The sequence below is a fragment of the Trematomus bernacchii genome, unplaced genomic scaffold (assembly GCF_902827165.1).
Source record: "Trematomus bernacchii unplaced genomic scaffold, fTreBer1.1, whole genome shotgun sequence".
Classification (NCBI taxonomy): domain Eukaryota; kingdom Metazoa; phylum Chordata; class Actinopteri; order Perciformes; family Nototheniidae; genus Trematomus; species Trematomus bernacchii.
In genome coordinates, this window is record NW_022987662.1 from 2,984,159 (window position 1) to 3,011,625 (window position 27,467).

General features: G+C 39.3%; 3 protein-coding genes and 2 long non-coding RNA genes across 5 annotated transcripts; 3 read left to right on the forward strand and 2 right to left on the reverse strand.

Moving 5' to 3' along the window:
* The first annotated feature begins 66 nt into the window (after window positions 1-66).
* Window positions 67-2,710, forward strand: LOC117486942. Its single transcript, XR_004556337.1, has 3 exons — window positions 67-158; window positions 525-578; window positions 1,357-2,710. It is a non-coding gene; the product is annotated as an uncharacterized LOC117486942 (long non-coding RNA).
* Window positions 2,711-7,625: 4,915 nt separating this feature from the next.
* On the reverse strand, window positions 7,626-9,776 carry LOC117486909 (laminin subunit alpha-2-like). Its single transcript, XM_034135499.1, has 4 exons — window positions 9,643-9,776; window positions 9,381-9,511; window positions 8,784-9,002; window positions 7,626-7,787 (listed from the first exon to the last, which is right to left on the reverse strand). Exons 1-4 carry the CDS (start codon window positions 9,734-9,736, stop codon window positions 7,626-7,628), a joined length of 606 nt encoding a protein of 201 aa, XP_033991390.1. The 5' UTR covers window positions 9,737-9,776.
* A 181-nt stretch (window positions 9,777-9,957) lies between these two features.
* On the forward strand, window positions 9,958-12,605 carry LOC117486943. Its single transcript, XR_004556338.1, has 3 exons — window positions 9,958-10,049; window positions 10,417-10,470; window positions 11,252-12,605. It is a non-coding gene; the product is annotated as an uncharacterized LOC117486943 (long non-coding RNA).
* Window positions 12,606-16,905: 4,300 nt separating this feature from the next.
* Window positions 16,906-19,817, reverse strand: LOC117486944 (laminin subunit alpha-2-like). Its single transcript, XM_034135547.1, has 4 exons — window positions 19,535-19,817; window positions 19,273-19,403; window positions 18,675-18,894; window positions 16,906-17,667 (listed from the first exon to the last, which is right to left on the reverse strand). Exons 1-4 carry the CDS (start codon window positions 19,728-19,730, stop codon window positions 17,507-17,509), a joined length of 708 nt encoding a protein of 235 aa, XP_033991438.1. The 5' UTR covers window positions 19,731-19,817; the 3' UTR covers window positions 16,906-17,506.
* Window positions 19,776-22,472, forward strand: LOC117486945 (regulator of G-protein signaling 6-like). The gene is made up of 3 exons (XM_034135548.1): window positions 19,776-19,949; window positions 20,317-20,370; window positions 21,120-22,472. The coding sequence occupies exons 1-3, from the start codon at window positions 19,785-19,787 to the stop codon at window positions 21,168-21,170; spliced, it is 270 nt and encodes an 89-aa protein (XP_033991439.1). The 5' UTR covers window positions 19,776-19,784; the 3' UTR covers window positions 21,171-22,472.
* The last annotated feature ends 4,995 nt before the right edge of the window (window positions 22,473-27,467 follow it).

Sequence of the window (27,467 nt, forward strand, 5' to 3'; positions counted from 1 at the left end):
AATGATTTACTGGGAAGCATGTAACCCACGTGTCTCTTTCTCTTCCTGCCTCTTCTCTTTCCATTTAGGACCACATCTACAAACTGATGAAAAGTGACAGCTACACATGCTTCCTGCGCTCCAACGTGTACCAGGACCTGCTGATGGCAAAGAAGAAAGTAAGCATGTCTGTCTGTGTTTGTCCCACAGGTCGATCTCTCTGCACATCACTGATATACTCAATGTGTGATTACACACGGCAGGAAGTGAGGTCATATACCAGGCAGGTCGCTTTGTAAGGAGGCAGGAATGAGAGGTCTTTTTTTTTACGTTATGTATTGACTTGGGTTGTCCCTACATGAACGTTGCTCAAAATACTAACCCATGTTTTTACAGGCAGACGAGAATACACAAAATAAAGAAACATGTCCTCTCTTAATCTGTAATAATGTGAACAAATCTGCTCAAGTGTGTGAGATTCATACGCTATTTAAACACTGAATTGTTGAACTGTTCCTCTTGTGATTTTTCTCTTGGACTCTCAGCCTGAAACGGAGCAGGGCCGACGCACCTCTCTGGAGAAGTTCACTCGCAGTGTGGTGAGTGTCCCTCTGCTTATAACTCTTCAACTGCATTCATTCAATTACAAAGAGTTGTTTTTTTCAAAAGTCAGCAGATTGACATATTATAGCATTTCTGTTTTTTGCTATACAATGACTTTCTTTTCAATTTCTTTACATACTATTGACCTTTTCATGATATTTTGTAACAAACTGTACTATGACGTTTTACACATTTTTCGACATGCTACACTATGACTTTTTTAAGACAATTTTAAGATATGCTACACCATGACTGATTGACCTAACCATTTCAGACAAACTAGTTCATGACATTTATCATGATTTTTTGTGACGTAGTATACTATGAGTTTTTTTTCAAATGTCTCAACATGCTACAGTATACTATGACGTTTTTCTACATACTATACAATGACTTTTTCATGATATCTTTTAACATGCTATACTATGACGTTTTCAAATTTTCAATATATTATATTTTTTTAATATTACTTTTTCAATGTACTTTATTATGTCTAAATACTATTACTTTTTCAGATTTTCCACATAGTACTACAATGCCTTTTTAAATTCTTTAACTTTGTCATGACTGCTCCACCGAGGCATTTTCTTGTGGTATCATTATGATGTACTTGTGGTACATCATATGTTGTCCACTAACCACCCAGCACCAACGCTTTGATACGTCTCTGCAGTCTTTCTTTTCTTTAACTTTTCCTCCCACACTGCTCCTTCGTTAAGCTCTTAAGGTGACAGCTGTCCCCCTCCCTCCCTTTATCTCTCTGCCTCCCATCAGGGCAAGTCGCTGACGGGCAAACGGCTGACGGGCCTCATGCAGTCGTCCTGACCAGGCTTGGATGAAGAGTAGGAGGAACCGTACCCAGAAGAGCTGCTTGCCCCTGGGGAGCAGCTGGAAAAAGACCCTGGGGTGTTTGGGTGTGGCTTTGGGAGGCGGATGATGGCGCCAAAACGAGCCCAGACTGCCACCATGTTTGAAACTCACCTCAGATCTGTTGAAGAGGACTGACAGCATGCAATAAGTCACCAGACCTGACACCAGGACAGTGCTGTCACAGTGTAGAGGAAAAAACAATCTTCTTAGGAGCTTTCTACTCAAAAGCCTGCACCACGCCAGGCTTTGTTGTCACTCTTTGTTTTTCTGTACTATCTACACACATGTTGCTATATGGTGGCTGGAGAGGCTTTACTTTCAGTGATATAAACATGGAATGCAAATGAGACTTAGATTAATGCTGTAGCTAGCTGTTTTATCTCACGTCATTCCCTAGGATGATATAAGGGAAAGAGAGTGACGAAGTATACATATCCGCACTCTCGAGCTGAACTTCTGCTCATTCCACACATTGATGTTCAAACAGGTGGAGTAGGCAAATTAGCTTTTTGATCACTGTCCTTATGTGGGATGGCACAAGATTGAAAATGTGGTTTAGTCGGTTACAATGTGTGTTTACATGTCCTTCAAACTAATGCCTGTTTTCATGCTCATTACAGACAAAAACTACAGAACTTTATATTATTTCCTGTAAACACCTTGACCTGCTCTGGTACAGTAGGTTGTTCCTGGAAAGCAACCTATTTTCGTTTCACACCTATGACACACACAACATATTCTATATCTATTTCTTAGGTTATTTAACATATCTACAACAATTCTACTTTCATGTGTTATCACTGCCACTGTCATTTTGAACGAGAATGTCTTTAAAACATTGTACAAACCACGCTGAACAAACAGAGGTGTGATCTTGTTTTCATCACAAGGTAAGAGCAGGTTGATCATATTATAAAAACATAGTGTGTAACTTTTAAATGAGCACGCTGATAGGCTTTAATCTTCTGAACATTCCACTTTAGGCGGCCACAACAAGGTTTATAGTGGACTGACCTCCAACCATCCTCACCTAATGTAAAGAGGACCATGATAATAAATGAGGAATGCACAATGAAGCTGGTCTGTTATTTCATGTTTTTCCATTTAATTCCTCCAGGAGCCTCAAAGGAATCACGAAAAGGAGCAAATAGTCGACTTTTGAACTGTGATCCATCTGACAGGTACTTCTCTCTTCTTGTAGTCATATAGCGCCCTCTTGTGCATCCCAGAAGTCAATACAGGAACATTTATTTTAGTGTTACAGGATATATGCAGGAATACTGAAACCCTGATCAAAATAATGTATTAAAAGGTTATTCTATACTATGACACTTTTCAGACATACTATATTATAACTGTTTTTCCAAATGTTCGACCTGCATAATTATATATTTCTTCATGTTTTTAAGACTTTTTCAGTACACTATAACTTAGTATGACGTTTTTTTGAACTACTATATATTTATTTTTACATACTATAATATTTTTCGACATACTATTTCATGATTTTTTAGACTTACTTTATTATAAATGGACATACTGTAAGATAAAATCAGCTTTAAACTTTTTTTTAAGGCCCTGTGGAGATATGTTCTGACATTTTCTGAAGAATGGCAAGCTATTACTTTTTAATAAATAGCAATTAGGTAGGAGAAACACCACTGAAATCCTTATAGAAGTAGTTGGTCTGAAGTTTTTGCTAATGTAAGATATTGGGAATGTTAATTGTCTTAAACTTCATTACGCAGCAGTGGTTGATCTAGTCAGAGCCTTTTGACAGCTTGGTCTCTATCATAGTAGCTGTGAAGTAGCACCACCTGGTGGAGCTTGAGTAAAAAGCAGCAACAGGTTTGTTTTTCAAGCATCTCTTGAATCGTAATCTTTATCAAATCAGTCTTAAAACCACTTAACTTTAAAGACTACTCTCATCTTACTTTTAATCCTGCAAACTTCCCCTACTAGTCATATTCTGCAGTTTTAAAGAAGGGCAGGACAATATGTTTGATGCTATTAAAGGTGGGGTAGGTAAGTTTGAGAAACCGGCTCGAGATACACTTTGTGTTATATTCCATGGAATGCTCTTAACATCCCGATAGCAATGAATATCTTAAGTGCTTTGACAAAAAATCAATTAAAAAAAATGTCATCTGTGGAAGCCGTAGTACTGTAAAAAGTACGACCAATCATTTTAGCCGGACCGGCTAAAATAACTGGATGGATTTACCTACCCCACATTTAACCTGTTAAGCCCTAAGCCTGTTTTTCAGGTTTCAGGCTCGAAAATGCCACTAACACAACAAAGACTATATCTTCATTTCTAAAAGGGGTAAATTAATAATATGTTTTCTCAAAGCAAGGTTACATCTGTGAGTTGGATGTAGAAGTGTCAGAATCAATATAGATGTTTTTATTTTAAAATAAATTCATATGGAACATAGTAAAAACATGTAAATTCTATCTCCGCCTAAAAAAAACCCCATTACTTATAGTGAAAACCACCCTTGAATGATGGGTTAGTAGACTAAAAGCTTTAGGAATCCAAACTATAACATAATACGTACCCTGTATCAAGATTGATGCAAAACAAGTGACATTTGACCTTTTAGAGAGGTTTAGAAAAATAAAGTCCAGGCGGACTCACCTCTGGGTAATTTGGGAACCATCAGTTCCATTTTCACTGTAAAAATCATTTTATTACTTTGAATTATCACTATAGGTATTCATTCCATCCAAATACAACTGTTGTAAAAAAAACCAATTAAAAAACAAAAACATGCAAAATGAAGTTTGACTCCAATTGGAGCAGATTTATTTAAAACTTTACAATGTTACAACTTAGGCATGCCACTCCTCGTAACATTTTTTTTGGAAGTGAAGCACAGAGGGACCTCACACTTCCTGCAGTACACAGCTGTCTTCACCTTCTTTTTGCCAGCATCATGGCAGTTCCTGCAGTTCTTCCTGATACTGACATCTTTCCCATAAACTTGGGCCCGCATGGTGGTGGTGGGGGGCCGGGGGGGGATCGTGGGTGGAGGTGTTCCAAATTCCAACATTTCAGAAGCAAGCTGCTCCCTGAAAGTCTTCTGTGTGTGTGGCTTTGTCCCGTTGGGGTCACTCGTCATCTTGTGCAGCTCCTTGTGGAGAATGAAGCTGTTCATCACGGCAATGTCCACAAAATGGTAAAAAAAAGTCTTGTACCATTTCATCGTTTTGTGGAGAAGGCTGCGTTTTACACATTTATCTGATGCTTTTCCTTTTCCTGGCTGAGGAGCGGGAGCCCCACCTCGGCCACGCTTCCTTTGGTTTACAGATGCATCTGACGCTGCAGAAAGCTGGTAGAAACCAGACGATGGTAGCTTTGGAAGTGAGTGCTTTTTGGATGCAGGCTGAGTGGCCAATACTGGTGCAGATCTCTTTCTAGAAGTTGAGGAATGTGAGGGTGTGGCAGGTGTGGGCTGGGTGAAAGTAGGCAATGGTGAAGCCATTTCATCCTCATCTCCATCACTATGAAAACAAATGTGGAAAAACAAAGAGATTAGATGAATTCCTGTAATTCCTGTTTCCTTGGCAGTAAACATGCCATTTTGAGTGTGTGAATGCAATACATTAGTGACTATATGAACACTGGCCTATACTTTTAGTAAATGTAACAGACAAGAAACACTATTTGGTATTTTTGTAAATAATCCCTCTAACTCCTGCCAAACATGCCATTTTGAGTGTGTGAATGCAATACATTTAGTGACTATAGATGAACACTGGCCTATACTTTTAGTAAATGTAACAGACAAGAAACACTATTTTTGTAAATAATCCCTCTTCCTGCCAAACATACCATTTTGAGCGTACATTACATTTAGCAGACGCTTTTATTTACTATATGAATAATCGTACACCAAATAAATAAGTAATAGATAAAAACAGAGAGATTACATACCTTTCCCGTGGTGGAATTTCATCATCAGAGTCACAACGCTCCGGGTTCCGTTCTGGCTGCAGGAAATCCTCGTCGTCTGACTCAGAATCAACGGGTAACATATCTGCATCGCTGTCAACATTAGTCACCATTTCCATTGCCTGTAAAGTAGTAAGCATCTCTTTCCTGCAAGCCATTATTTGACAAAAGTCAAAGTATAGAAAAAGTCCTAAACGCCAATCTTTTAATCTGCTCCGTTATCTGCTGTCCGCTCTGTGCGCTCTGGGTCCTGCTGCTGCTGCAATTCCTGTTGTTTACGTAGTAAACACGGCGTAGAGTCTGCTGAGTAATGGGTGTGCCGCTGGCATTCACAATTTATACTTTACGCAGGACCATATCTATTGAACCCATTGGTCGATTTGAGTGATTTACACCTTTTTCTTAACCATTAGATCCAATAGAATCCGATGGGCGGTTCCAAAATCCACGTAAACATTACCATTGCGGACGTAATAGAGAAGCAAACGAAGCATATCTGAAAGTAAGCCTTGACTGCAAAACTTTATACCCAGTTTATTGCCATAAATATGATGATGGATTATCAGTAAAACATTCTACGTGACACAGACACATTGGATTAACCTTGGGCGGCGTTTTTATTCCGTTGAACACAACTTTTGATCACAAATCAAAAAAGGTAAGATGTAATTATTGTAATATTTTTGAAACCGGATGTTGTTTACTTTCTCTTTTCTGGCTGAAAGCTCCGCAAATTCGGGGTCATACAGTGATGACACTACATGTATGGAATATGTGGAGTCTCAGCTTTAATCGGATATCTTGTTTGTGCAGTTACGATAAGTAATAAGGGCATTTTGAGAGTGAGGGCTGTGCAAAACTCCGTTAGCATTAGTTAGCATTTTTTCGCAAAATTCAAAGGCTTGGTATTACTCTTGTGTTTCTTTTAGCTAAAAATGGTTCATATCTTCAGTTAGCTGAGATTCTTACCGTTAATCTGGTGCTACACATTAATAGTTTCATAAATGTTAAGAAGCCCTGAGACAGTGTCTCAAAAAAAAAAAAGTGGGAGGGGTCCAATGGGGGGATCGCCGTGCTTAGAGGAAGGTTATATTTCAGAAACAGCTGCTGAAGTATTATTCAGCCACACCATGCAGAAAATCCACTGCCATTAGTGTCCTACAACAACCTTGTACCTCCAAATGGGTACCTCAACATTTCAAGATCCAGCTTGTTTGACAATTCTCCATTATAGTTATTAAAGTCATTGATTAAGTATGGAATGTCAAAGGTATTTAAAGATATCTGAAAAGCAAGTTGACAAGAAGTCCAACTTTGTCTATTGTTTTGTAAGTGATAAGGTAATGACTTTACAATGTGGATTGAAAACATTTACAAATTCTCAGCGAACAAGGTTTATGAAGGAAACACTTTTTCATCCTTTCCAGAAAAGTCTATGTTACAAGGGTAAATATATATATTATATACTTTAACTAAAACAAATCTAATATTCTCCTAATCATACCACAAATATAATTAGCTTGAATACTGTGAGCACAGGTCTTAATACTATTATCTTTCTCTAAGTATACAGTTAATTAAGAAACACATGTTAAAACACTGAGACCTCAATGTGTAGCCATGATAAGATTTATTGTCCAGAGTCTTACCAATGTACATTAAGTCAGGGTCTCTGAAAATGTAAGGGTTAACGTTTGGAGGGTGCTAAAACGTTGTTTAAAAGTCTGTTACCTTCTTCAAAACTGCACCAGGTAACTTGCAAAGAGGGCTTTACACACTGAAATAAAAACATTGTGAAGTGCAGGTTTAAAGGCTGAGGGCTGTTCTCATTTCTCTGATTGTGCATCCTTTTCTGTGTGTCTTACTGAAGCAACAGGAAGCAAGGAAGAGACATGAGGAGATAGGAGTCGAGGCAACCAAAAAATAAGACATCTATGCTTTGGAGCAATCATTTTAGTCAATTAAATGTAACTGTAATCTGTCCATTGTCACGCCACTTTCTATGTCAATGATTATGAAAGAATACCACCTATCCATACTCTGCTCGAGACATCCTTCCTTCAAAAGTACACTGAGATACATTTCTGGGTCAAAGGCAGGGCGATAGAGGAGACCAAACAAAGAAATGAGAAGAGCGGCAAGATTTGAACATGTGTAGCCCCTTGTAGGAGTGCTCTGTTGAGTGGACAACAAAGGGGAAGCTCTAAGGTAGCAGTTATGCAGCTGCAGCGGGACAGGAGAGAGGCTGCACTCCTTTAATCTCCAGAGCCTTGTTGAACTGCACCTCCATGGTCTTAGAAGCTTTGGTGATCTTCAGGTTCCTCATACAACCTCTGAAGGAAAGTGCTGGTGGAGAGAGCCGCCTGCCGAACTCCACCTGAGAGAGAAAGAAAAACAGGACCTCTCACATATTTGTATTTAAAGGTCCCCTATTATACTGTTTTTCATCAATATATTATAGGTCTCAGATATATACAAACATGTCTCTGAAGTGTTTGGCTCCGAATACCAAACAGATCATTGCAGCATTACCCATAATCCCCTCTGTTTCAGCCCTGTTTCAAAAGTGCTGATTCTCTGTCTGTTACTTTAGATCAGGGGTGTCAAACTCAATTTCATCCCGGGCCACATCAGCATTATGGTTGCACTCAAAGGGCCGGTTGTAATTTGTATTATATATAAATATATGTAAATATATAATATATATTAAATAATGTATTATATTACATTGTTGGCCCTGGATTGGATTATTATCAGTTCTGGTAATATCTTCCTAAATAAGTACGTCTGAAAGCAGAACTCTAGGGCAAATAATTGAAAGCAAATATTCAACAATTACACCAATTGTATTGTATATTATATTCTTTGCAAGCTCTTGCGGGCCACATAAAATGAGGTCGCGGGCCGGATTTGGCCCCCGGGCCTTGAGTTTGACACCCCTGCTTTAGATGAAAATAAAGAGCCCCTCCCCGAGATATTTGGTTACAAAGAACACAATGGTGCTCTAGGAGGAGATTCAGGTGATAAGGTGGGGGGGGGTGTTACCTTGGTTGGTGATTGGCTAATGATTACTCAAGCCAAACAATCGTTATGACATCATAAAGTGGCCAAAATCTGATCAGCTCATTTTCAGACAGGTTTTTATATAAATGGATCAGGACAAAAAGTGAGAGAATCTTTTTTCCTGAAACTTTAAGAATCTCTTTACAGAGAGGGGACACATGTTGATGTAGAAAAGACATGAAAAAGTGGATTTTGCATAATAGGTGACCTTTAAAGTTGCTCTTTGATCCACAAAATGTACTAATACTAATGTGTTTTCAATGTATACTAAGGTATAATACTGAGTATGTGAGTTAGAAAGCAGTCGTACCTGGATATCCTCCGACGTAGATGGGTCGTTTGTGTCACACGTGTTGGAGCGAGCGTTGGGGCTCTCTGATTGGCTCTGCTTCTCGTCCACCACCAGCTCCATGCGGTGCCGCAGCTTCTTGGCAGTGACCGAGTGCCACTGGCCGTCGCAGAAGCCCTCGCCCTCAGGCACGTGCTCCGCTGTGATTCGTCCAGCTCCGTTGTCAACGTGGAAGAGCAGCTGGTGACAGGAAGGGGAAGAAATGCTTGTTTTAAACGATATTTTTGAGATGTTATGCATATGTATCTAAGTACATGTTTTGTTCAGTGATACTTTAAACAATTTAAAAAAACATATATTGTACCAAGCTATTGCTAGGACAAGCTCAGTCGTTACTTCTAAAGTAGATTAAAGGAATAATTCACCCTTCACACTTATTTGTTTTCTGGTTAAGATTGAGATGAGAAAGTAATACTTCTTGTATGATAGGTTGGACAGGACAGCTGTTTCCAGTTCTTTTGATCTATTATTTAACAGTCGCTTTTTCTTCTCAATTTCTAGTGGAAATTGAATAACAATTTCCCCAAATGTTGGATTCCTTTCGTCAATGTTACGTACCTTGCCCTCGACAATCTCTAGTCCCAGTCCATCGTTGGCTTGGTTACTGATGCCCAAAAGCACCCCATTGGTTCTGCTGGTCCTGAACTCTAAGGCTATCGACACATCCAGACCCACTCTGTAGGAAGAGACTAGAGAGAGGGAAGGATGCATTAATGTTCACCTTTCATAACAAGAACATTACATTTTACCTGAGAAAAAGTAGAATCAGATTTTTGCTGAGGAACAAGTTTGCAAGCGACGTCTCAGTGTCTCCTCTCACCTGCTTTCAGGAAGCCAGTGCCTTCAAAGTAGGTGCCCGTCTCCGTAGCAACAAAGCATCTTCCCACCATGTGACTGGAGGAAGGCGTGGCCATGTCCAATTTAAAGTCCTCAATGACAGCCTCAGCGCGGCCTAGCAGAGAGACAAAGTAATCAGTTGAATACATTCCTGTCAGTGAGTTCCTAATTTGCCACATCACGTTCCTCCCTTAGTGACTGTCTCCTTACGTTTTGCACGACACTGTTTCAGAATGATTTACTGGGAAGCATGTAACCCACGTGTCTCTTTCTCTTCCTGCCTCTTCTCTTTCCATTTAGGACCACATCTACAAACTGATGAAAAGTGACAGCTACACATGCTTCCTGCGCTCCAACGTGTACCAGGACCTGCTGATGGCAAAGAAGAAAGTAAGCATGTCTGTCTGTGTTTGTCCCACAGGTCGATCTCTCTGCACATCACTGATATACTCAATGTGTGATTACACACGGCAGGAAGTGAGGTCATATACCAGGCAGGTCGCTTTGTAAGGAGGCAGGAATGAGAGGTCTTTTTTTTTTACGTTATGTATTGACTTGGGTTGTCCCTACATGAACGTTGCTCAAAATACTAACCCATGTTTTTACAGGCAGACGAGAATACACAAAATAAAGAAACATGTCCTCTCTTAATCTGTAATAATGTGAACAAATCTGCTCAAGTGTGTGAGATTCATACGCTATTTAAACACTGAATTGTTGAACTGTTCCTCTTGTGATTTTTCTCTTGGACTCTCAGCCTGAAACGGAGCAGGGCCGACGCACCTCTCTGGAGAAGTTCACTCGCAGTGTGGTGAGTGTCCCTCTGCTTATAACTCTTCAACTGCATTCATTCAATTACAAAGAGTTGTTTTTTTCAAAAGTCAGCAGATTGACATATTATAGCATTTCTGTTTTTTGCTATACAATGACTTTCTTTTCAATTTCTTTACATACTATTGACCTTTTCATGATATTTTGTAACAAACTGTACTATGACGTTTTACACATTTTTCGACATGCTACACTATGACTTTTTTAAGACAATTTTAAGATATGCTACACCATGACTGATTGACCTAACCATTTCAGACAAACTAGTTCATGACATTTATCATGATTTTTTGTGACGTAGTATACTATGAGTTTTTTTTCAAATGTCTCAACATGCTACAGTATACTATGACGTTTTTTCTACATACTATACAATGACTTTTTCATGATATCTTTTAACATGCTATACTATGACGTTTTTCAAAATTTTCAATATATTATATTTTTTTAATATTACTTTTTCAATGTACTTTATTATGTCTAAATACTATTACTTTTTCAGATTTTCCACATAGTACTACAATGCCTTTTTAAATTCTTTAACTTTGTCATGACTGCTCCACCGAGGCATTTTCTTGTGGTATCATTATGATGTACTTGTGGTACATCATATGTTGTCCACTAACCACCCAGCACCAACGCTTTGATACGTCTCTGCAGTCTTTCTTTTCTTTAACTTTTCCTCCCACACTGCTCCTTCGTTAAGCTCTTAAGGTGACAGCTGTCCCCCTCCCTCCCTTTATCTCTCTGCCTCCCATCAGGGCAAGTCGCTGACGGGCAAACGGCTGACGGGCCTCATGCAGTCGTCCTGACCAGGCTTGGATGAAGAGTAGGAGGAACCGTACCCAGAAGAGCTGCTTGCCCCTGGGGAGCAGCTGGAAAAAGACCCTGGGGTGTTTGGGTGTGGCTTTGGGAGGCGGATGATGGCGCCAAAACGAGCCCAGACTGCCACCATGTTTGAAACTCACCTCAGATCTGTTGAAGAGGACTGACAGCATGCAATAAGTCACCAGACCTGACACCAGGACAGTGCTGTCACAGTGTAGAGGAAAAAACAATCTTCTTAGGAGCTTTCTACTCAAAAGCCTGCACCACGCCAGGCTTTGTTGTCACTCTTTGTTTTTCTGTACTATCTACACACATGTTGCTATATGGTGGCTGGAGAGGCTTTACTTTCAGTGATATAAACATGGAATGCAAATGAGACTTAGATTAATGCTGTAGCTAGCTGTTTTATCTCACGTCATTCCCTAGGATGATATAAGGGAAAGAGAGTGACGAAGTATACATATCCGCACTCTCGAGCTGAACTTCTGCTCATTCCACACATTGATGTTCAAACAGGTGGAGTAGGCAAATTAGCTTTTTGATCACTGTCCTTATGTGGGATGGCACAAGATTGAAAATGTGGTTTAGTCGGTTACAATGTGTGTTTACATGTCCTTCAAACTAATGCCTGTTTTCATGCTCATTACAGACAAAAACTACAGAACTTTATATTATTTCCTGTAAACACCTTGACCTGCTCTGGTACAGTAGGTTGTTCCTGGAAAGCAACCTATTTTCGTTTCACACCTATGACACACACAACATATTCTATATCTATTTCTTAGGTTATTTAACATATCTACAACAATTCTACTTTCATGTGTTATCACTGCCACTGTCATTTTGAACGAGAATGTCTTTAAAACATTGTACAAACCACGCTGAACAAACAGAGGTGTGATCTTGTTTTCATCACAAGGTAAGAGCAGGTTGATCATATTATAAAAACATAGTGTGTAACTTTTAAATGAGCACGCTGATAGGCTTTAATCTTCTGAACATTCCACTTTAGGCGGCCACAACAAGGTTTATAGTGGACTGACCTCCAACCATCCTCACCTAATGTAAAGAGGACCATGATAATAAATGAGGAATGCACAATGAAGCTGGTCTGTTATTTCATGTTTTTCCATTTAATTCCTCCAGGAGCCTCAAAGGAATCACGAAAAGGAGCAAATAGTCGACTTTTGAACTGTGATCCATCTGACAGGTACTTCTCTCTTCTTGTAGTCATATAGCGCCCTCTTGTGCATCCCAGAAGTCAATACAGGAACATTTATTTTAGTGTTACAGGATATATGCAGGAATACTGAAACCCTGATCAAAATAATGTATTAAAAGGTTATTCTATACTATGACACTTTTCAGACATACTATATTATAACTGTTTTTCCAAATGTTCGACCTGCATAATTATATATTTCTTCATGTTTTTAAGACTTTTTCAGTACACTATAACTTAGTATGACGTTTTTTTGAACTACTATATATTTATTTTTACATACTATAATATTTTTCGACATACTATTTCATGATTTTTTAGACTTACTTTATTATAAATGGACATACTGTAAGATAAAATCAGCTTTAAACTTTTTTTTAAGGCCCTGTGGAGATATGTTCTGACATTTTCTGAAGAATGGCAAGCTATTACTTTTTAATAAATAGCAATTAGGTAGGAGAAACACCACTGAAATCCTTATAGAAGTAGTTGGTCTGAAGTTTTTGCTAATGTAAGATATTGGGAATGTTAATTGTCTTAAACTTCATTACGCAGCAGTGGTTGATCTAGTCAGAGCCTTTTGACAGCTTGTCTCTATCATAGTAGCTGTGAAGTAGCACCACCTGGTGGAGCTTGAGTAAAAAGCAGCAACAGGTTTGTTTTTCAAGCATCTCTTGAATCGTAATCTTTATCAAATCAGTCTTAAAACCACTTAACTTTAAAGACTACTCTCATCTTACTTTTAATCCTGCAAACTTCCCCTACTAGTCATATTCTGCAGTTTTAAAGAAGGGCAGGACAATATGTTTGATGCTATTAAAGGTGGGGTAGGTAAGTTTGAGAAACCGGCTCGAGATACACTTTGTGTTATATTCCATGGAATGCTCTTAACATCCCGATAGCAATGAATATCTTAAGTGCTTTGACAAAAAATCAATTAAAAAAAATGTCATCTGTGGAAGCCGTAGTACTGTAAAAAGTACGACCAATCATTTTAGCCGGACCGGCTAAAATAACTGGATGGATTTACCTACCCCACATTTAACCTGTTAAGCCCTAAGCCTGTTTTTCAGGTTTCAGGCTCGAAAATGCCACTAACACAACAAAGACTATATCTTCACTTCTAAAAGGGGTAAATTAATAATATTTTTTCTCAAAGCAAGGTTACATCTGTGAGTTGGATGTAGAAGTGTCAGAATCAATATAGATGTTTTTATTTTAAAATAAATTCATATGGAACATAGTAAAAACATGTAAATTCTATCTCCGCCTAAAAAAAACCCATTACTTATAGTGAAAACCACCCTTGAATGATGGGTTAGTAGACTAAAAGCTTTAGGAATCCAAACTATAACATAATAAGTACCCTGTATCAAGATTGATGCAAAACAAGTGACATTTGACCTTTTTAGAGAGGTTTAGAAAAATAAAGTCCAGGCGGACTCACCTCTGGGTAATTTGGGAACCATCAGTTCCATTTTCACTGTAAAAATCATTTTATTACTTTGAATTATCACTATAGGTATTCATTCCATCCAAATACAACTGTTGTAAAAAAAACAATTAAAAAACAAAAACATGCAAAATGAAGTTTGACTCCAATTGGAGCAGATTTATTTAAAACTTTACAATGTTACAACTTAGGCATGCCACTCCTCGTAACAATTTTTTTTGGAAGTGAAGCACAGAGGGACCTCACACTTCCTGCAGTACACAGCTGTCTTCACCTTCTTTTTGCCAGCATCATGGCAGTTCCTGCAGTTCTTCCTGATACTGACATCTTTCCCATAAAACTTGGGCCCGCATGGTGGTGGTGGGGGGCCGGGGGGGGATCGTGGGTGGAGGTGTTCCAAATTCCAACATTTCAGAAGCAAGCTGCTCCCTGAAAGTCTTCTGTGTGTGTGGCTTTGTCCCGCTGGGGTCACTCGTCATCTTGTGCAGCTCCTTGTGGAGAATGAAGCTGTTCATCACGGCAATGTCCACAAAATGGTAAAAAAAAGTCTTGTACCATTTCATCGTTTTGTGGAGAAGGCTGCGTTTTACACATTTATCTGATGCTTTTCCTTTTCCTGGCTGAGGAGCGGGAGCCCCACCTCGGCCACGCTTCCTTTGGTTTACAGATGCATCTGACGCTGCAGAAAGCTGGTAGAAACCAGACGATGGTAGCTTTGGAAGTGAGTGCTTTTTGGATGCAGGCTGAGTGGCCATACTGGTGCAGATCTCTTTCTAGAAGTTGAGGAATGTGAGGGTGTGGCAGGTGTGGGCTGGGTGAAAGTAGGCAATGGTGAAGCCATTTCATCCTCATCTCCATCACTATGAAAACAAATGTGGAAAAACAAAGAGATTAGATTAATTCCTGTAATTCCTGTTTCCTTGGCGGTAAACATGCCATTTTGAGTGTGTGAATGCAATACATTAGTGACTATAGATGAACACTGGCCTATACTTTTAGTAAATGTAACAGACAAGAAACACTATTTGGTATTTTTGTAAATAATCCCTCTAACTCCTGCCAAACATGCCATTTTGAGTGTGTGAATGCAATACATTTAGTGCCTATAGATGAACACTGGCCTATACTTTTAGTAAATGTAACAGACAAGAAACACTATTTTTGTAAATAATCCCTCTTCCTGCCAAACATGCCATTTTGAGCGTACATTACATTTAGCAGACGCTTTTATTTACTATATGAATAATCGTACACCAAATAAATAAGTAATAGATAAAAACAGAGAGATTACATACCTTTCCCGTGGTGGAATTTCATCATCAGAGTCACAACGATCCGGGTTCCGTTCTGGCTGCAGGAAATCCTCGTCGTCTGACTCAGAATCAACGGGTAACATATCTGCATCGCTGTCAACATTAGTCACCATTTTCATTGCCTGTAAAGTAGTAAGCATCTCTTTCCTGCAAGCCATTATTTGACAAAAGTCAAAGTATAGAAAAAGTCCTAAACGCCAATCTTTTAATCTGCTCCGTTATCTGCTGTCCGCTCTGTGCGCTCTGGGTCCTGCTGCTGCAATTCCTGTTGAGTAACGGCGTAGAGTCTGCTGAGTAATGGGTGTGCCGCTGGCATTCACATTTAAATACTTTACGCAGGACCATATCTATTGAACCCATTGGTCGATTTGAGTGATTTACACCTTTTTCTTAACCATTAGATCCAATAGAATCCGATGGGCAGTTCCCAAATCCACGTAAACATTACCATTGCGGACGTAATAGAGAAGCAAACGAAGCATATCTGAAAGTAAGCCTTGACTGCAAAACTTTATACCCAGTTTATTGCCATAAATATGATGATGGATTATCAGTAAAACATTCTACGTGACACAGACACATTGGATTAACCTTGAGCGGCGTTTTTATTCCGTTGAACACAACTTTTGATCACAAATCAAAAAAGGTAAGATGTAATTATTGTAATATTTTTGAAACCGGATGTTGTTTACTTTCTCCTTTCTGGCTGAAAGCTCCGCAAATTCGGGGTCATACAGTGATGACACTACATGTATGGAATATGTGGAGTCTCAGCTTTAATCGGATATCTTGTTTGTGCAGTTACGATAAGTAATAAGGGCATTTTGAGAGTGAGGGCTGTGCAAAACTCCGTTAGCATTAGTTAGCATTTTTTTCGCAAAATTCAAAGGCTTGGTATTACTCTTGTGTTTCTTTTAGCTAAAAATGGTTCATATCTTCAGTTAGCTGAGATTCTTACCGTTAATCTGGTGCTACACATTAATAGTTTCATAAATGTTAAGAAGCCCTGAGACAGTGTCTCAAAAAAAAAAAGTGGGAGGGGTCCAATGGGGGGATCGCCGTGCTTAGAGGAAGGTTATATTTCAGAAACAGCTGCTGAAGTATTATTCAGCCACACCATGCAGAAAATCCACTGCCATTAGTGTCCTACAAAAACCTTGTACCTCCAAATGGGTACCTCAACATTTCAAGATCCAGCTTGTTTGACAATTCTCCATTATAGTTATTAAAGTCATTGATTAAGTATGGAATGTCAAAGGTATTTAAAGATATCTGAAAAGCAAGTTGACAAGAAGTCCAACTTTGTCTATTGTTTTGTAAGTGATAAGGTAATGACTTTACAATGTGGATTGAAAACATTTACAAATTCTCAGCGAACAAGGTTTATGAAGGACACACTTTTTTCATCCTTTCCAGAAAAGTCTATGTTACAAGGGTAAATATATATATTATATACTTTAACTAAAACAAATCTAATATTCTCCTAATCATACCACAAATATAATTAGCTTGAATACTGTGAGCACAGGTCTTAATACTATTATCTTTCTCTAAGTATACAGTTAATTAAGAAACACATGTTAAAACACTGAGACCTCAATGTGTAGCCATGATAAGATTTATTGTCCAGAGTCTTACAATGTACATTAAGTCAGGGTCTCTGAAAATGTAAGGGTTAACGTTTGGAGGGTGCTAAAACGTTGTTAAAAGTCTGTTACCTTCTTCAAAACTGCAGCAGGTAACTTGCAAAGAGGGCTTTACACACTGAAATAAAAACATTGTGAAGTGCAGGTTTAAAGGCTGAGGGCTGTTCTCATTTCTCTGATTGTGCATCCTTTTCTTGTGTCTTACTGAAGCAACAGGAAGCAAGGAAGAGACATGAGGAGATAGGAGTCGAGGCAACCAAAAAATAAGACATCTATGCTTTGGAGCAATCATTTTAGTCAATTAAATGTAACTGTAATCTGTCCATTGTCACGCCACTTTCTATGTCAAGGATTATGAAAGAATACACCTATCCATACTCTGCTCGAGACATCCTTCCTTCAAAAGTACACTGAGATACATTTCTGGGACAAAGGCAGGGCGATAGAGGAGACCAAACAAAGAAATGAGAAGAGTGGCAAGATTTGAACATGTGTAGCCCCTTGTAGGAGTGCTCTGTTGAGTGGACAACAAAGGGGAAGCTCTAAGGTAGCAGTTATGCAGCTGCAGCGGGACAGGAGAGAGGCTGCACTCCTTTAATCTCCAGAGCCTTGTTGAACTGCACCTCCATGGTCTTAGAAGCTTTGGTGATCTTCAGGTTCCTCATACAACCTCTGAAGGAAGTGCTGGTGGAGAGAGCCGCCTGCCGAACTCCACCTGAGAGAGAAAGAAAAACAGGACCTCTCACATATTTGTATTTAAAGGTCCCCTATTATACTGTTTTTCATCAATATATTATAGGTCTCAGATATATACAAACATGTCGCTGAAGTGTTTGGCTCCGAATACCAAACAGATCATTGCAGCATTACCCATAATCCCCTCTGTTTCAGCCCTGTTTCAAAAGTGCTGATTCTCTGTCTGTTACTTTAGATCAGGGGTGTCAAACTCAATTTCATCCCGGGCCACATCAGCATTATGGTTGCACTCAAAGGGCCGGTTGTAATTTGTATTATATATAAATATATGTAAATATATAATATATATTAAATAATGTATTATATTACATTGTTGGCCCTGGATTGGATTATTATCAGTTCTGGTAATATCTTCCTAAATAAGTACGTCTGAAAGCAGAACTCTAGGGCAAATAATTGAAAGCAAATATTCAACAATTACACCAATTGTATTGTATATTATATTCTTTGCAAGCTCTTGCGGGCCACATAAAATGAGGTCGCGGGCCGGATTTGGCCCCCGGGCCTTGAGTTTGACACCCCTGCTTTAGATGAAAATAAAGAGCCCCTCCCCACGCCCCTCTGAGAGATATTTGGTTACAAAGAACACAATGGTGCTCTAGGAGGAGATTCAGGTGATAAGGTGGGGGGGGTGTTACCTTGGTTGGTGATTGGCTAATGATTACTCAAGCCAAACAATCGTTATGACATCATAAAGTGGCCAAAATCTGATCAGCTCATTTTCAGACAGGTTTTTATATAAATGGATCAGGACAAAAAGTGAGAGAATCTTTTTTCCTGAAACTTTCAGAATCTCTTTACACAGAGGGGACACATGTTGATGTAGAAAAGACATGAAAAAGTGGATTTTGCATGATAGGTGACCTTTAAAGTTGCTCTTTGATCCACAAAATGTACTAATACTAATGTGTTTTCAATGTATACTAAGGTATAATACTGAGTATGTGAGTTAGAAAGCAGTCGTACCTGGATATCCTCCGACGTAGATGGGGTCGTTTGTGTCACACGTGTTGGAGCGAGCGTTGGGGCTCTCTGATTGGCTCTGCTTCTCGTCCACCACCAGCTCCACGCGGTGCCGCAGCTTCTTGGCAGTGACCGAGTGCCACTGGCCGTCGCAGAAGCCCTCGCCCTCAGGCACGTGCTCCGCTGTGATTCGTCCAGCTCCGTTGTCAACGTGGAAGAGCAGCTGGTGACAGGAAGGGGAAGAAATGCTTGTTTTAAACGATATTTTTGAGATGTTATGCATATGTATCTAAGTACATGTTTTGTTCAGTGATACTTTAAACAATTTAAAAAAACATATATTGTACCAAGCTATTGCTAGGACAAGCTCAGTCATTACTTCTAAAGTAGATTAAAGGAAAAATTCACCCTTCACACTTATTTGTTTTCTGGTTAAGATTGAGATGAGAAAGTAATACTTCTTGTATGATAGGTTGGACAGGACAGCTGTTTCCAGTTCTTTTGATCTATTATTTAACAGTCGCTTTTTCTTCTCAATTTCTAGTGGAAATTGAATAACAATTTCCCCAAATGTTGGATTCCTTTCGTCAATGTTACGTACCTTGCCCTCGACAATCTCTAGTCCCAGTCCATCGTTGGCTTGGTTACTGATGCCCAAAAGCACCCCAGTGGTTCTGCTGGTCCTGAACTCTAAGGCTATCGACACATCCAGACCCACTCTGTAGGAAGAGACTAGAGAGAGGGAAGGATGCATTAATGTTCACCTTTCATAACAAGAACATTACATTTTACCTGAGAAAAAGTAGAATCAGATTTTTGCTGAGGAACAAGTTTGCAAGCGACGTCTCAGTGTCTCCTCTCACCTGCTTTCAGGAAGCCAGTGCCTTCAAAGTAGGTGCCCGTCTCCGTAGCAACAAAGCATCTTCCCACCATGTGACTGGAGGAAGGCGTGGCCATGTCCAATTTAAAGTCCTCAATGACAGCCTCAGCGCGGCCTAGCAGAGAGACAAAGTAATCAGTTGAATACATTCCTGTCAGTGAGTTCCTAATTTGCCACATCACGTTCCTCCCTTAGTGACTGTCTCCTTACATTTTGCACGACACTGTTTCAGAATGATTTACAGAAGCCCTGGGAAGCATGTAACCCACGTGTCTCTTTCTCTTCCTGCCTCTTCTCTTTCCATTTCGGACCACATCTACAAACTGATGAAAAGTGACAGCTACACATGCTTCCTGCGCTCCAACGTGTACCAGGACCTGCTGATGGCAAAGAAGAAAGTAAGCATGTCTGTCTGTGTTTGTCCCACAGGTCAATCTCTCTGCACATCACTGATATACTCAATGTGTGATTACACACGGCAGGAAGTGAGGTCATATACCAGGCAGGTCGCTTTGTAAGGAGGCAGGAATGAGAGGTCTTTTTTTTTACGTTATTTATTGACTTGGTTTGTCCCTACATGAACGTTGCTCAAAATACTAACCCATGTTTTTACAGGCAGACGAGAATACACAAAATAAAAGAAACATGTCCTCTCTTAATCTGTAATAATGTGAACAAATCTGCTCAAGTGTGTGAGATTCATACGCTATTTAAACACTGAATTGTTGAACTGTTCCTCTTGTGATTTTTCTCTTGGACTCTCAGCCTGAAACGGAGCAGGGCCGACGCACCTCTCTGGAGAAGTTCACTCGCAGTGTGGTGAGTGTCCCTCTGCTTATAACTCTTCAACTGCCTTCATTCAATTACAAAGAGTTGTTTTTTTCAAAAGTCAGCAGATTGACATATTATAGCATTTCTGTTTTTTGCTATACAATGACTTTCTTTTCAATTTCTTTACATACTATTGACCTTTTCATGATATTTTGTAACAAACTGTACTATGACGTTTTACACATTTTTCGACATGCTATACTATGACTTTTTTAAGACAATTTTAAGACATGCTACACCATGACTGATTGACCTAACCATTTCAGACAAACTAGTTCATGACATTTATCATGATTTTTTGTGACGTAGTATACTATGAGTTTTTTTTCAAATGTCTCAACATGCTATACTATGACGTTTTTTCTACATACTATACAATGAGTTTTTCATGATATCTTTTAACATGCTATACTATGACGTTTTTCAAAATTTTCATTATATTATATTTTTTCAACATCCTATATTATTACTTTTTCAATGTACTTTATTATGTCTAAATACTATTACTTTTTCAGATTTTCCACATAGTACTAGAATGCCTTTTTTAATTCTTTAACTTTTTCATGACTGCTCCACCGAGGCATTTTCGTGTGGCATCATATGTTGTCCACTTACCACCCAGCACCAAAGCTTTGATACATTTCTGCAGTCTTTCTTTTCTTTAACTTTTCCTCCCACACTGCTCTTAAGGTGACAGCTGTCCCCCTCCCTCCCTTTATCTCTCTGCCTCCCATCAGGGCAAGTCGCTGACGGGCAAACGGCTGACGGGCCTCATGCAGTCATCCTGACCAGGCTTGGATGAAGAGTAGGAGGAACCGTACCCAGAAGAGCTGCTTGCCCCTGGGGAGCAGCTGGAAAAAGACCCTGGGGTGTTTGGGTGTGGCTTTGGGAGGCGGATGATGGCGCCAAAACGAGCCCAGACTGCCACCATGTTTGAAACTCACCTCAGATCTGTTGAAGAGGACTGACAGCATGCAATAAGTCACCAGACCTGACACCAGGACAGTGCTGTCACAGTGTAGAGGAAAAAACAATCTTCTTAGGAGCTTTCTACTCAAAAGCCTGCACCACGCCAGGCTTTGTTGTCACTCTTTGTTTTTCTGTACTATCTACACACATGTTGCTATATGGTGGCTGGAGAGGCTTTACTTTCAGTGATATAAACATGGAATGCAAATGAGACTTAGATTAATGCTGTAGCTAGCTGTTTTATCTCACGTCATTCCCTAGGATGATATAAGGGAAAGAGAGTGACGAAGTATACATATCCGCACTCTCGAGCTGAACTTCTGCTCATTCCACACATTGATGTTCAAACAGGTGGAGTAGGCAAATTAGCTTTTTGATCACTGTCCTTATGTGGGATGGCACAAGATTGAAAACGTGGTTTAGTCGGTTACAATGTGTGTTTACATGTCCTTCAAACTAATGCCTGTTTTCATGCTCATTACAGACAAAAACTACAGAACTTTATATTATTTCCTGTAAACACCTTGACCTGCTCTGGTACAGTAGGTTGTTCCTGGAAAGCAACCTATTTTCGTTTCACAGCTATGACACACACAACATATTCTATATCTATTTCTTAGGTTATTTAACATATCTACAACAATTCTACTTTCATGTGTTATCACTGCCACTGTCATTTTGAACGAGAATGTCTTCAAAGCATTGTACAAACCACGCTGAACAAACAGAGGTGTGATCTTGTTTTCATCACAAGGTAAGAGCAGGTTGATCATATTATAAAAACATAGTGTGTAACTTTTAAATGAGCACGCTGATAGGCTTTAATCTTCTGAACATTCCACTTTAGGCGGCCACAACAAGGTTTATAGTGGACTGACCTCCAACCATCCTCACCTAATGTAAAGAGGACCATGATAATAAATGAGGAATGCACAATGAAGCTGGTCTGTTATTTCATGTTTTTCCATTTAATTCCTCCAGGAGCCTCAAAGGAATCACGAAAAGGAGCAAATAGTCGACTTTTGAACTGTGATCCATCTGACAGGTACTTCTCTCTTCTTGTAGTCATATAGCGCCCTCTTGTGCATCCCAGAAGTCAATACAGGAACATTTATTTTAGTGTTACAGGATATATGCAGGAATACTGAAACCCTGATCAAAATAATGTATTAAAAGGTTATTCTATACTATGACACTTTTCAGACATACTATATTATAACTGTTTTTCCAAATGTTCGACCTACATAATTATATATTTGTTCATGTTTTTAAGACTTTTTCAGTACACTATAACTTAGTATGACGTTTTTTTGAACTACTATATATTTATTTTTACATACTATAATATTTTTCGACATACTATTTCATGATTTTTTAGACTTACTTTATTATAAATGGACATACTGTAAGATAAAATCAGCTTTAAACTTTTTTGTAAGGCCCTGTGGAGATATGTTCTGACATTTTCTGAAGAATGGCAAGCTATTACTTTTTAATAAATAGCAATTAGGTAGGAGAAACACCACTGAAATCCTTATAGAAGTAGTTGGTCTGAAGTTTTTGCTAATGTAAGATATTGGGAATGTTAATTGTCTTAAACTTCATTACGCAGCAGTGGTTGATCTAGTCAGAGCCTTTTGACAGCTTGTAGGTGTCTCTATCATAGTAGCTGTGAAGTAGCACCACCTGGTGGAGCTTGAGTAAAAAGCAGCAACAGGTTTGTTTTTCAAGCATCTCTTGAATCGTAATCTTTATCAAATCAGTCTTAAAACCACTTAACTTTAAAGACTACTCTCATCTTACTTTTAATCCTGCAAACTTCCCCTACTAGTCATATTCTGCAGTTTTAAAGAAGGGCAGGACAATATGTTTGATGCTATTAAAGGTGGGGTAGGTAAGTTTGAGAAACCGGCTCGAGATACACTTTTTGTTATATTCCATGGAATGCTCTTAACATCCCGATAGCAATGAATATCTTAAGTGCTTTGACAAAAAATCCATAAAAAAAATGTCATCTGTGGAAGCCGTAGTACTGTAAAAAGTAAGACCAATCATTTTAGCCGGACCGGCTAAAATAACTGGATGGATTTACCTACCCCACATTTAACCTGTTAAGCCCTAAGCCTGTTTTTTAGGTTTCAGGCTCGAAAATGCCACTAACACAACAAAGACTATATCTTCACTTCTAAAAGGGGTAAATTAATAATATGTTTTCTCAAAGCAAGGTTACATCTGTGAGTTGGATGTAGAAGTGTCAGAATCAATATAGATGTTTTTATTTTAAAATAAATTCATATGGAACATAGTAAAAACATGTAAATTCTATCTCCGCCTAAAAAAAAACCCATTACTTATAGTGAAAACCACCCTTGAATGATGGGTTAGTAGACTAAAAGCTTTAGGAATCCAAACTATAACATAATAAGTACCCTGTATCAAGATTGATGCAAAACAAGTGACATTTGACCTTTTTAGAGAGGTTTAGAAAAATAAAGTCCAGGCGGACTCACCTCTGGGTAATTTGGGAACCATCAGTTCCATTTTCACTGTAAAAATCATTTTATTACTTTGAATTATCACTATAGGTATTCATTCCATCCAAATACAACTGTTGTAAAAAAACAATTAAAAAACAAAAACATGCAAAATGAAGTTTGACTCCAATTGGAGCAGATTTATTTAAAACTTTACAATGTTACAACTTAGGCATGCCACTCCTCGTAACAATTTTTTTTGGAAGTGAAGCACAGAGGGACCTCACACTTCCTGCAGTACACAGCTGTCTTCACCTTCTTTTTGCCAGCATCATGGCAGTTCCTGCAGTTCTTCCTGATACTGACATCTTTCCCATAAAACTTGGGCCCGCATGGTGGTGGTGGGGGGCCGGGGGGGGATCGTGGGTGGAGGTGTTCCAAATTCCAACATTTCAGAAGCAAGCTGCTCCCTGAAAGTCTTCTGTGTGTGTGGCTTTGTCCCGCTGGGGTCACTCGTCATCTTGTGTAGCTCCTTGTGGAGAATGAAGCTGTTCATCACGGCAATGTCCACAAAATGGTAAAAAAAAGTCTTGTACCATTTCATCGTTTTGTGGAGAAGGCTGCGTTTTACACATTTATCTGATGCTTTTCCTTTTCCTGGCTGAGGAGCGGGAGCCCCACCTCGGCCACGCTTCCTTTGGTTTACAGATGCATCTGACGCTGCAGAAAGCTGGTAGAAACCAGACGATGGTAGCTTTGGAAGTGAGTGCTTTTTGGATGCAGGCTGAGTGGCCAATACTGGTGCAGATCTCTTTCTAGAAGTTGAGGAATGTGAGGGGTGTGGCAGGTGTGGGCTGGGTGAAAGTAGGCAATGGTGAAGCCATTTCATCCTCATCTCCATCACTATGAAAACAAATGTGGAAAAACAAAGAGATTAGATTAATTCCTGTAATTCCTGTTTCCTTGGCGGTAAACATGCCATTTTGAGTGTGTGAATGCAATACATTAGTGACTATAGATGAACACTGGCCTATACTTTTAGTAAATGTAACAGACAAGAAACACTATTTGGTATTTTTGTAAATAATCCCTCTAACTCCTGCCAAACATGCCATTTTGAGTGTGTGAATGCAATACATTTAGTGCCTATAGATGAACACTGGCCTATACTTTTAGTAAATGTAACAGACAAGAAACACTATTTTTTGTAAATAATCCCTCTTCCTGCCAAACATGCCATTTTGAGCGTACATTACATTTAGCAGACGCTTTTATTTACTATATGAATAATCGTACACCAAATAAATAAGTAATAGATAAAAACAGAGAGATTACATACCTTTCCCGTGGTGGAATTTCATCATCAGAGTCACAACGATCCGGGTTCCGTTCTGGCTGCAGGAAATCCTCGTCGTCTGACTCAGAATCAACGGGTAACATATCTGCATCGCTGTCAACATTAGTCACCATTTTCATTGCCTGTAAAGTAGTAAGCATCTCTTTCCTGCAAGCCATTATTTGACAAAAGTCAAAGTATAGAAAAAGTCCTAAACGCCAATCTTTTAATCTGCTCCGTTATCTGCTGTCCGCTCTGTGCGCTCTGGGTCCTGCTGCTGCAATTCCTGTTGAGTAACGGCGTAGAGTCTGCTGAGTAATGGGTGTGCCGCTGGCATTCACATTTAAATACTTTACGCAGGACCATATCTATTGAACCCATTGGTCGATTTGAGTGATTTACACCTTTTTCTTAACCATTAGATCCAATAGAATCCGATGGGCAGTTCCCAAATCCACGTAAACATTACCATTGCGGACGTAATAGAGAAGCAAACGAAGCATATCTGAAAGTAAGCCTTGACTGCAAAACTTTATACCCAGTTTATTGCCATAAATATGATGATGGATTATCAGTAAAACATTCTACGTGACACAGACACATTGGATTAACCTTGAGCGGCGTTTTTATTCCGTTGAACACAACTTTTGATCACAAATCAAAAAAGGTAAGATGTAATTATTGTAATATTTTTGAAACCGGATGTTGTTTACTTTCTCCTTTCTGGCTGAAAGCTCCGCAAATTCGGGGTCATACAGTGATGACACTACATGTATGGAATATGTGGAGTCTCAGCTTTAATCGGATATCTTGTTTGTGCAGTTACGATAAGTAATAAGGGCATTTTGAGAGTGAGGGCTGTGCAAAACTCCGTTAGCATTAGTTAGCATTTTTTCGCAAAATTCAAAGGCTTGGTATTACTCTTGTGTTTCTTTTAGCTAAAAATGGTTCATATCTTCAGTTAGCTGAGATTCTTACCGTTAATCTGGTGCTACACATTAATAGTTTCATAAATGTTAAGAAGCCCTGAGACAGTGTCTCAAAAAAAAAAAGTGGGAGGGGTCCAATGGGGGGATCGCCGTGCTTAGAGGAAGGTTATATTTCAGAAACAGCTGCTGAAGTATTATTCAGCCACACCATGCAGAAAATCCACTGCCATTAGTGTCCTACAAAAACCTTGTACCTCCAAATGGGTACCTCAACATTTCAAGATCCAGCTTGTTTGACAATTCTCCATTATAGTTATTAAAGTCATTGATTAAGTATGGAATGTCAAAGGTATTTAAAGATATCCAGTGGCGGCCGGTCCATAGGGGCGCTAGGGGCGCCGCCCCACCTCTTCCCATATTGATAAAAATAAATAATAATTAAAATTAAAATAAAAAAAAAAAAATATGTTTAAAAAAATATATATGTTTTTATTTTTATTTTTAATGAACAAGGTAAATATTATATAATTGGTATCAGTAAAATGTATAATCTACAATAAAATCTCGTTTAAAATTGTGTTACGATGTCTAAAGTTACTGATAAGTCACATGTTTCCTGCCTGGCCTTGCCCATGCACCTTCTCTCGTCTGGGCGCTAAGAGAGGAGCCTTCAACCAGTGCAGCAGCAGCCACCAGCAGCTGACTGTTGCTATCTGTAACGTGTAAACTATGCCGCGAAAATATAATTTCAGCCAATTAGCGTCGTCAAAGATGACGGTCACCGGGCGCCAATGTCAGCGCCCAGTGCAGTCTGTGAGTAGTTTGGACAGTGACTCGTATCCGGTTGACGCAGTAGTTGATGAGGATGGCTTCGTGTGCAGGTGGAGTCTCCGGACCTCGGTCCGCGCCTAATTCTGTTCAAGAGCTAATCTCCAATCCTTTCGAAAGGAGAAGTTTGGCAGATAAATTGTTGCTTAAAGACCTTGCACCGGACCAACCCGATTTGAATATATCGCAGCAATCTCGTGAAAAAGACAACATTTATACACGAGGCTTCACAAGTAGCTGGTACACAAGAAAGGCTTGGCTAGCTGGATGCAAACAGGTAAATGCTGTCTTTGTTTCCCATGCTTGGATATCACTTTATATGTAGAGAGGAGGTTTCCCATGGTTGTTAGAAGTTTATTAATAAGTGGGCATTTATCACAGAAGTGATTGTTCTGTCTCCACGTTTGTTGCATTGTCTGTGATGTATTTTCCAACGGTTATAGCTCCTGTTCTGTCCCAGCAACACTACACGGTTTGCAGCTCCACCACATTTTTGGTTTATCTTCGGTGTCGCTTAAAATCTGCTTCCCATCGGACTAAAACCTCCAC

What these genes read in the sequence shown, in the direction of transcription:
- LOC117486945 (XM_034135548.1), top strand. Translation starts at nt 19,785, where the DNA reads ATGATTTACAGAAGCCCTGGGAAGCATGTAACCCACGTGTCTCTTTCT. An exon ending in TGCTGATGGCAAAGAAGAAA is followed by an intron (nt 19,950 to 20,316) that starts GTAAGCATGTCT and finishes TTGGACTCTCAG; the next exon opens with CCTGAAACGGAGCAGGGCCG. An exon ending in AGAAGTTCACTCGCAGTGTG is followed by an intron (nt 20,371 to 21,119) that starts GTGAGTGTCCCT and finishes GCCTCCCATCAG; the next exon opens with GGCAAGTCGCTGACGGGCAA.
- LOC117486944 (XM_034135547.1), bottom strand. Translation starts at nt 19,730, where the DNA reads ATGTGGCAAATTAGGAACTCACTGACAGGAATGTATTCAACTGATTAC. An exon ending in TAGAGATTGTCGAGGGCAAG is followed by an intron (nt 18,895 to 19,272) that starts GTACGTAACATT and finishes TCCTGTCACCAG; the next exon opens with CTGCTCTTCCACGTTGACAA. An exon ending in CTACGTCGGAGGATATCCAG is followed by an intron (nt 17,668 to 18,674) that starts GTACGACTGCTT and finishes TTTCTCTCTCAG; the next exon opens with GTGGAGTTCGGCAGGCGGCT.
- LOC117486909 (XM_034135499.1), bottom strand. Translation starts at nt 9,736, where the DNA reads ATGGCCACGCCTTCCTCCAGTCACATGGTGGGAAGATGCTTTGTTGCT. An exon ending in TAGAGATTGTCGAGGGCAAG is followed by an intron (nt 9,003 to 9,380) that starts GTACGTAACATT and finishes TCCTGTCACCAG; the next exon opens with CTGCTCTTCCACGTTGACAA. An exon ending in CTACGTCGGAGGATATCCAG is followed by an intron (nt 7,788 to 8,783) that starts GTACGACTGCTT and finishes TTTCTCTCTCAG; the next exon opens with GTGGAGTTCGGCAGGCGGCT.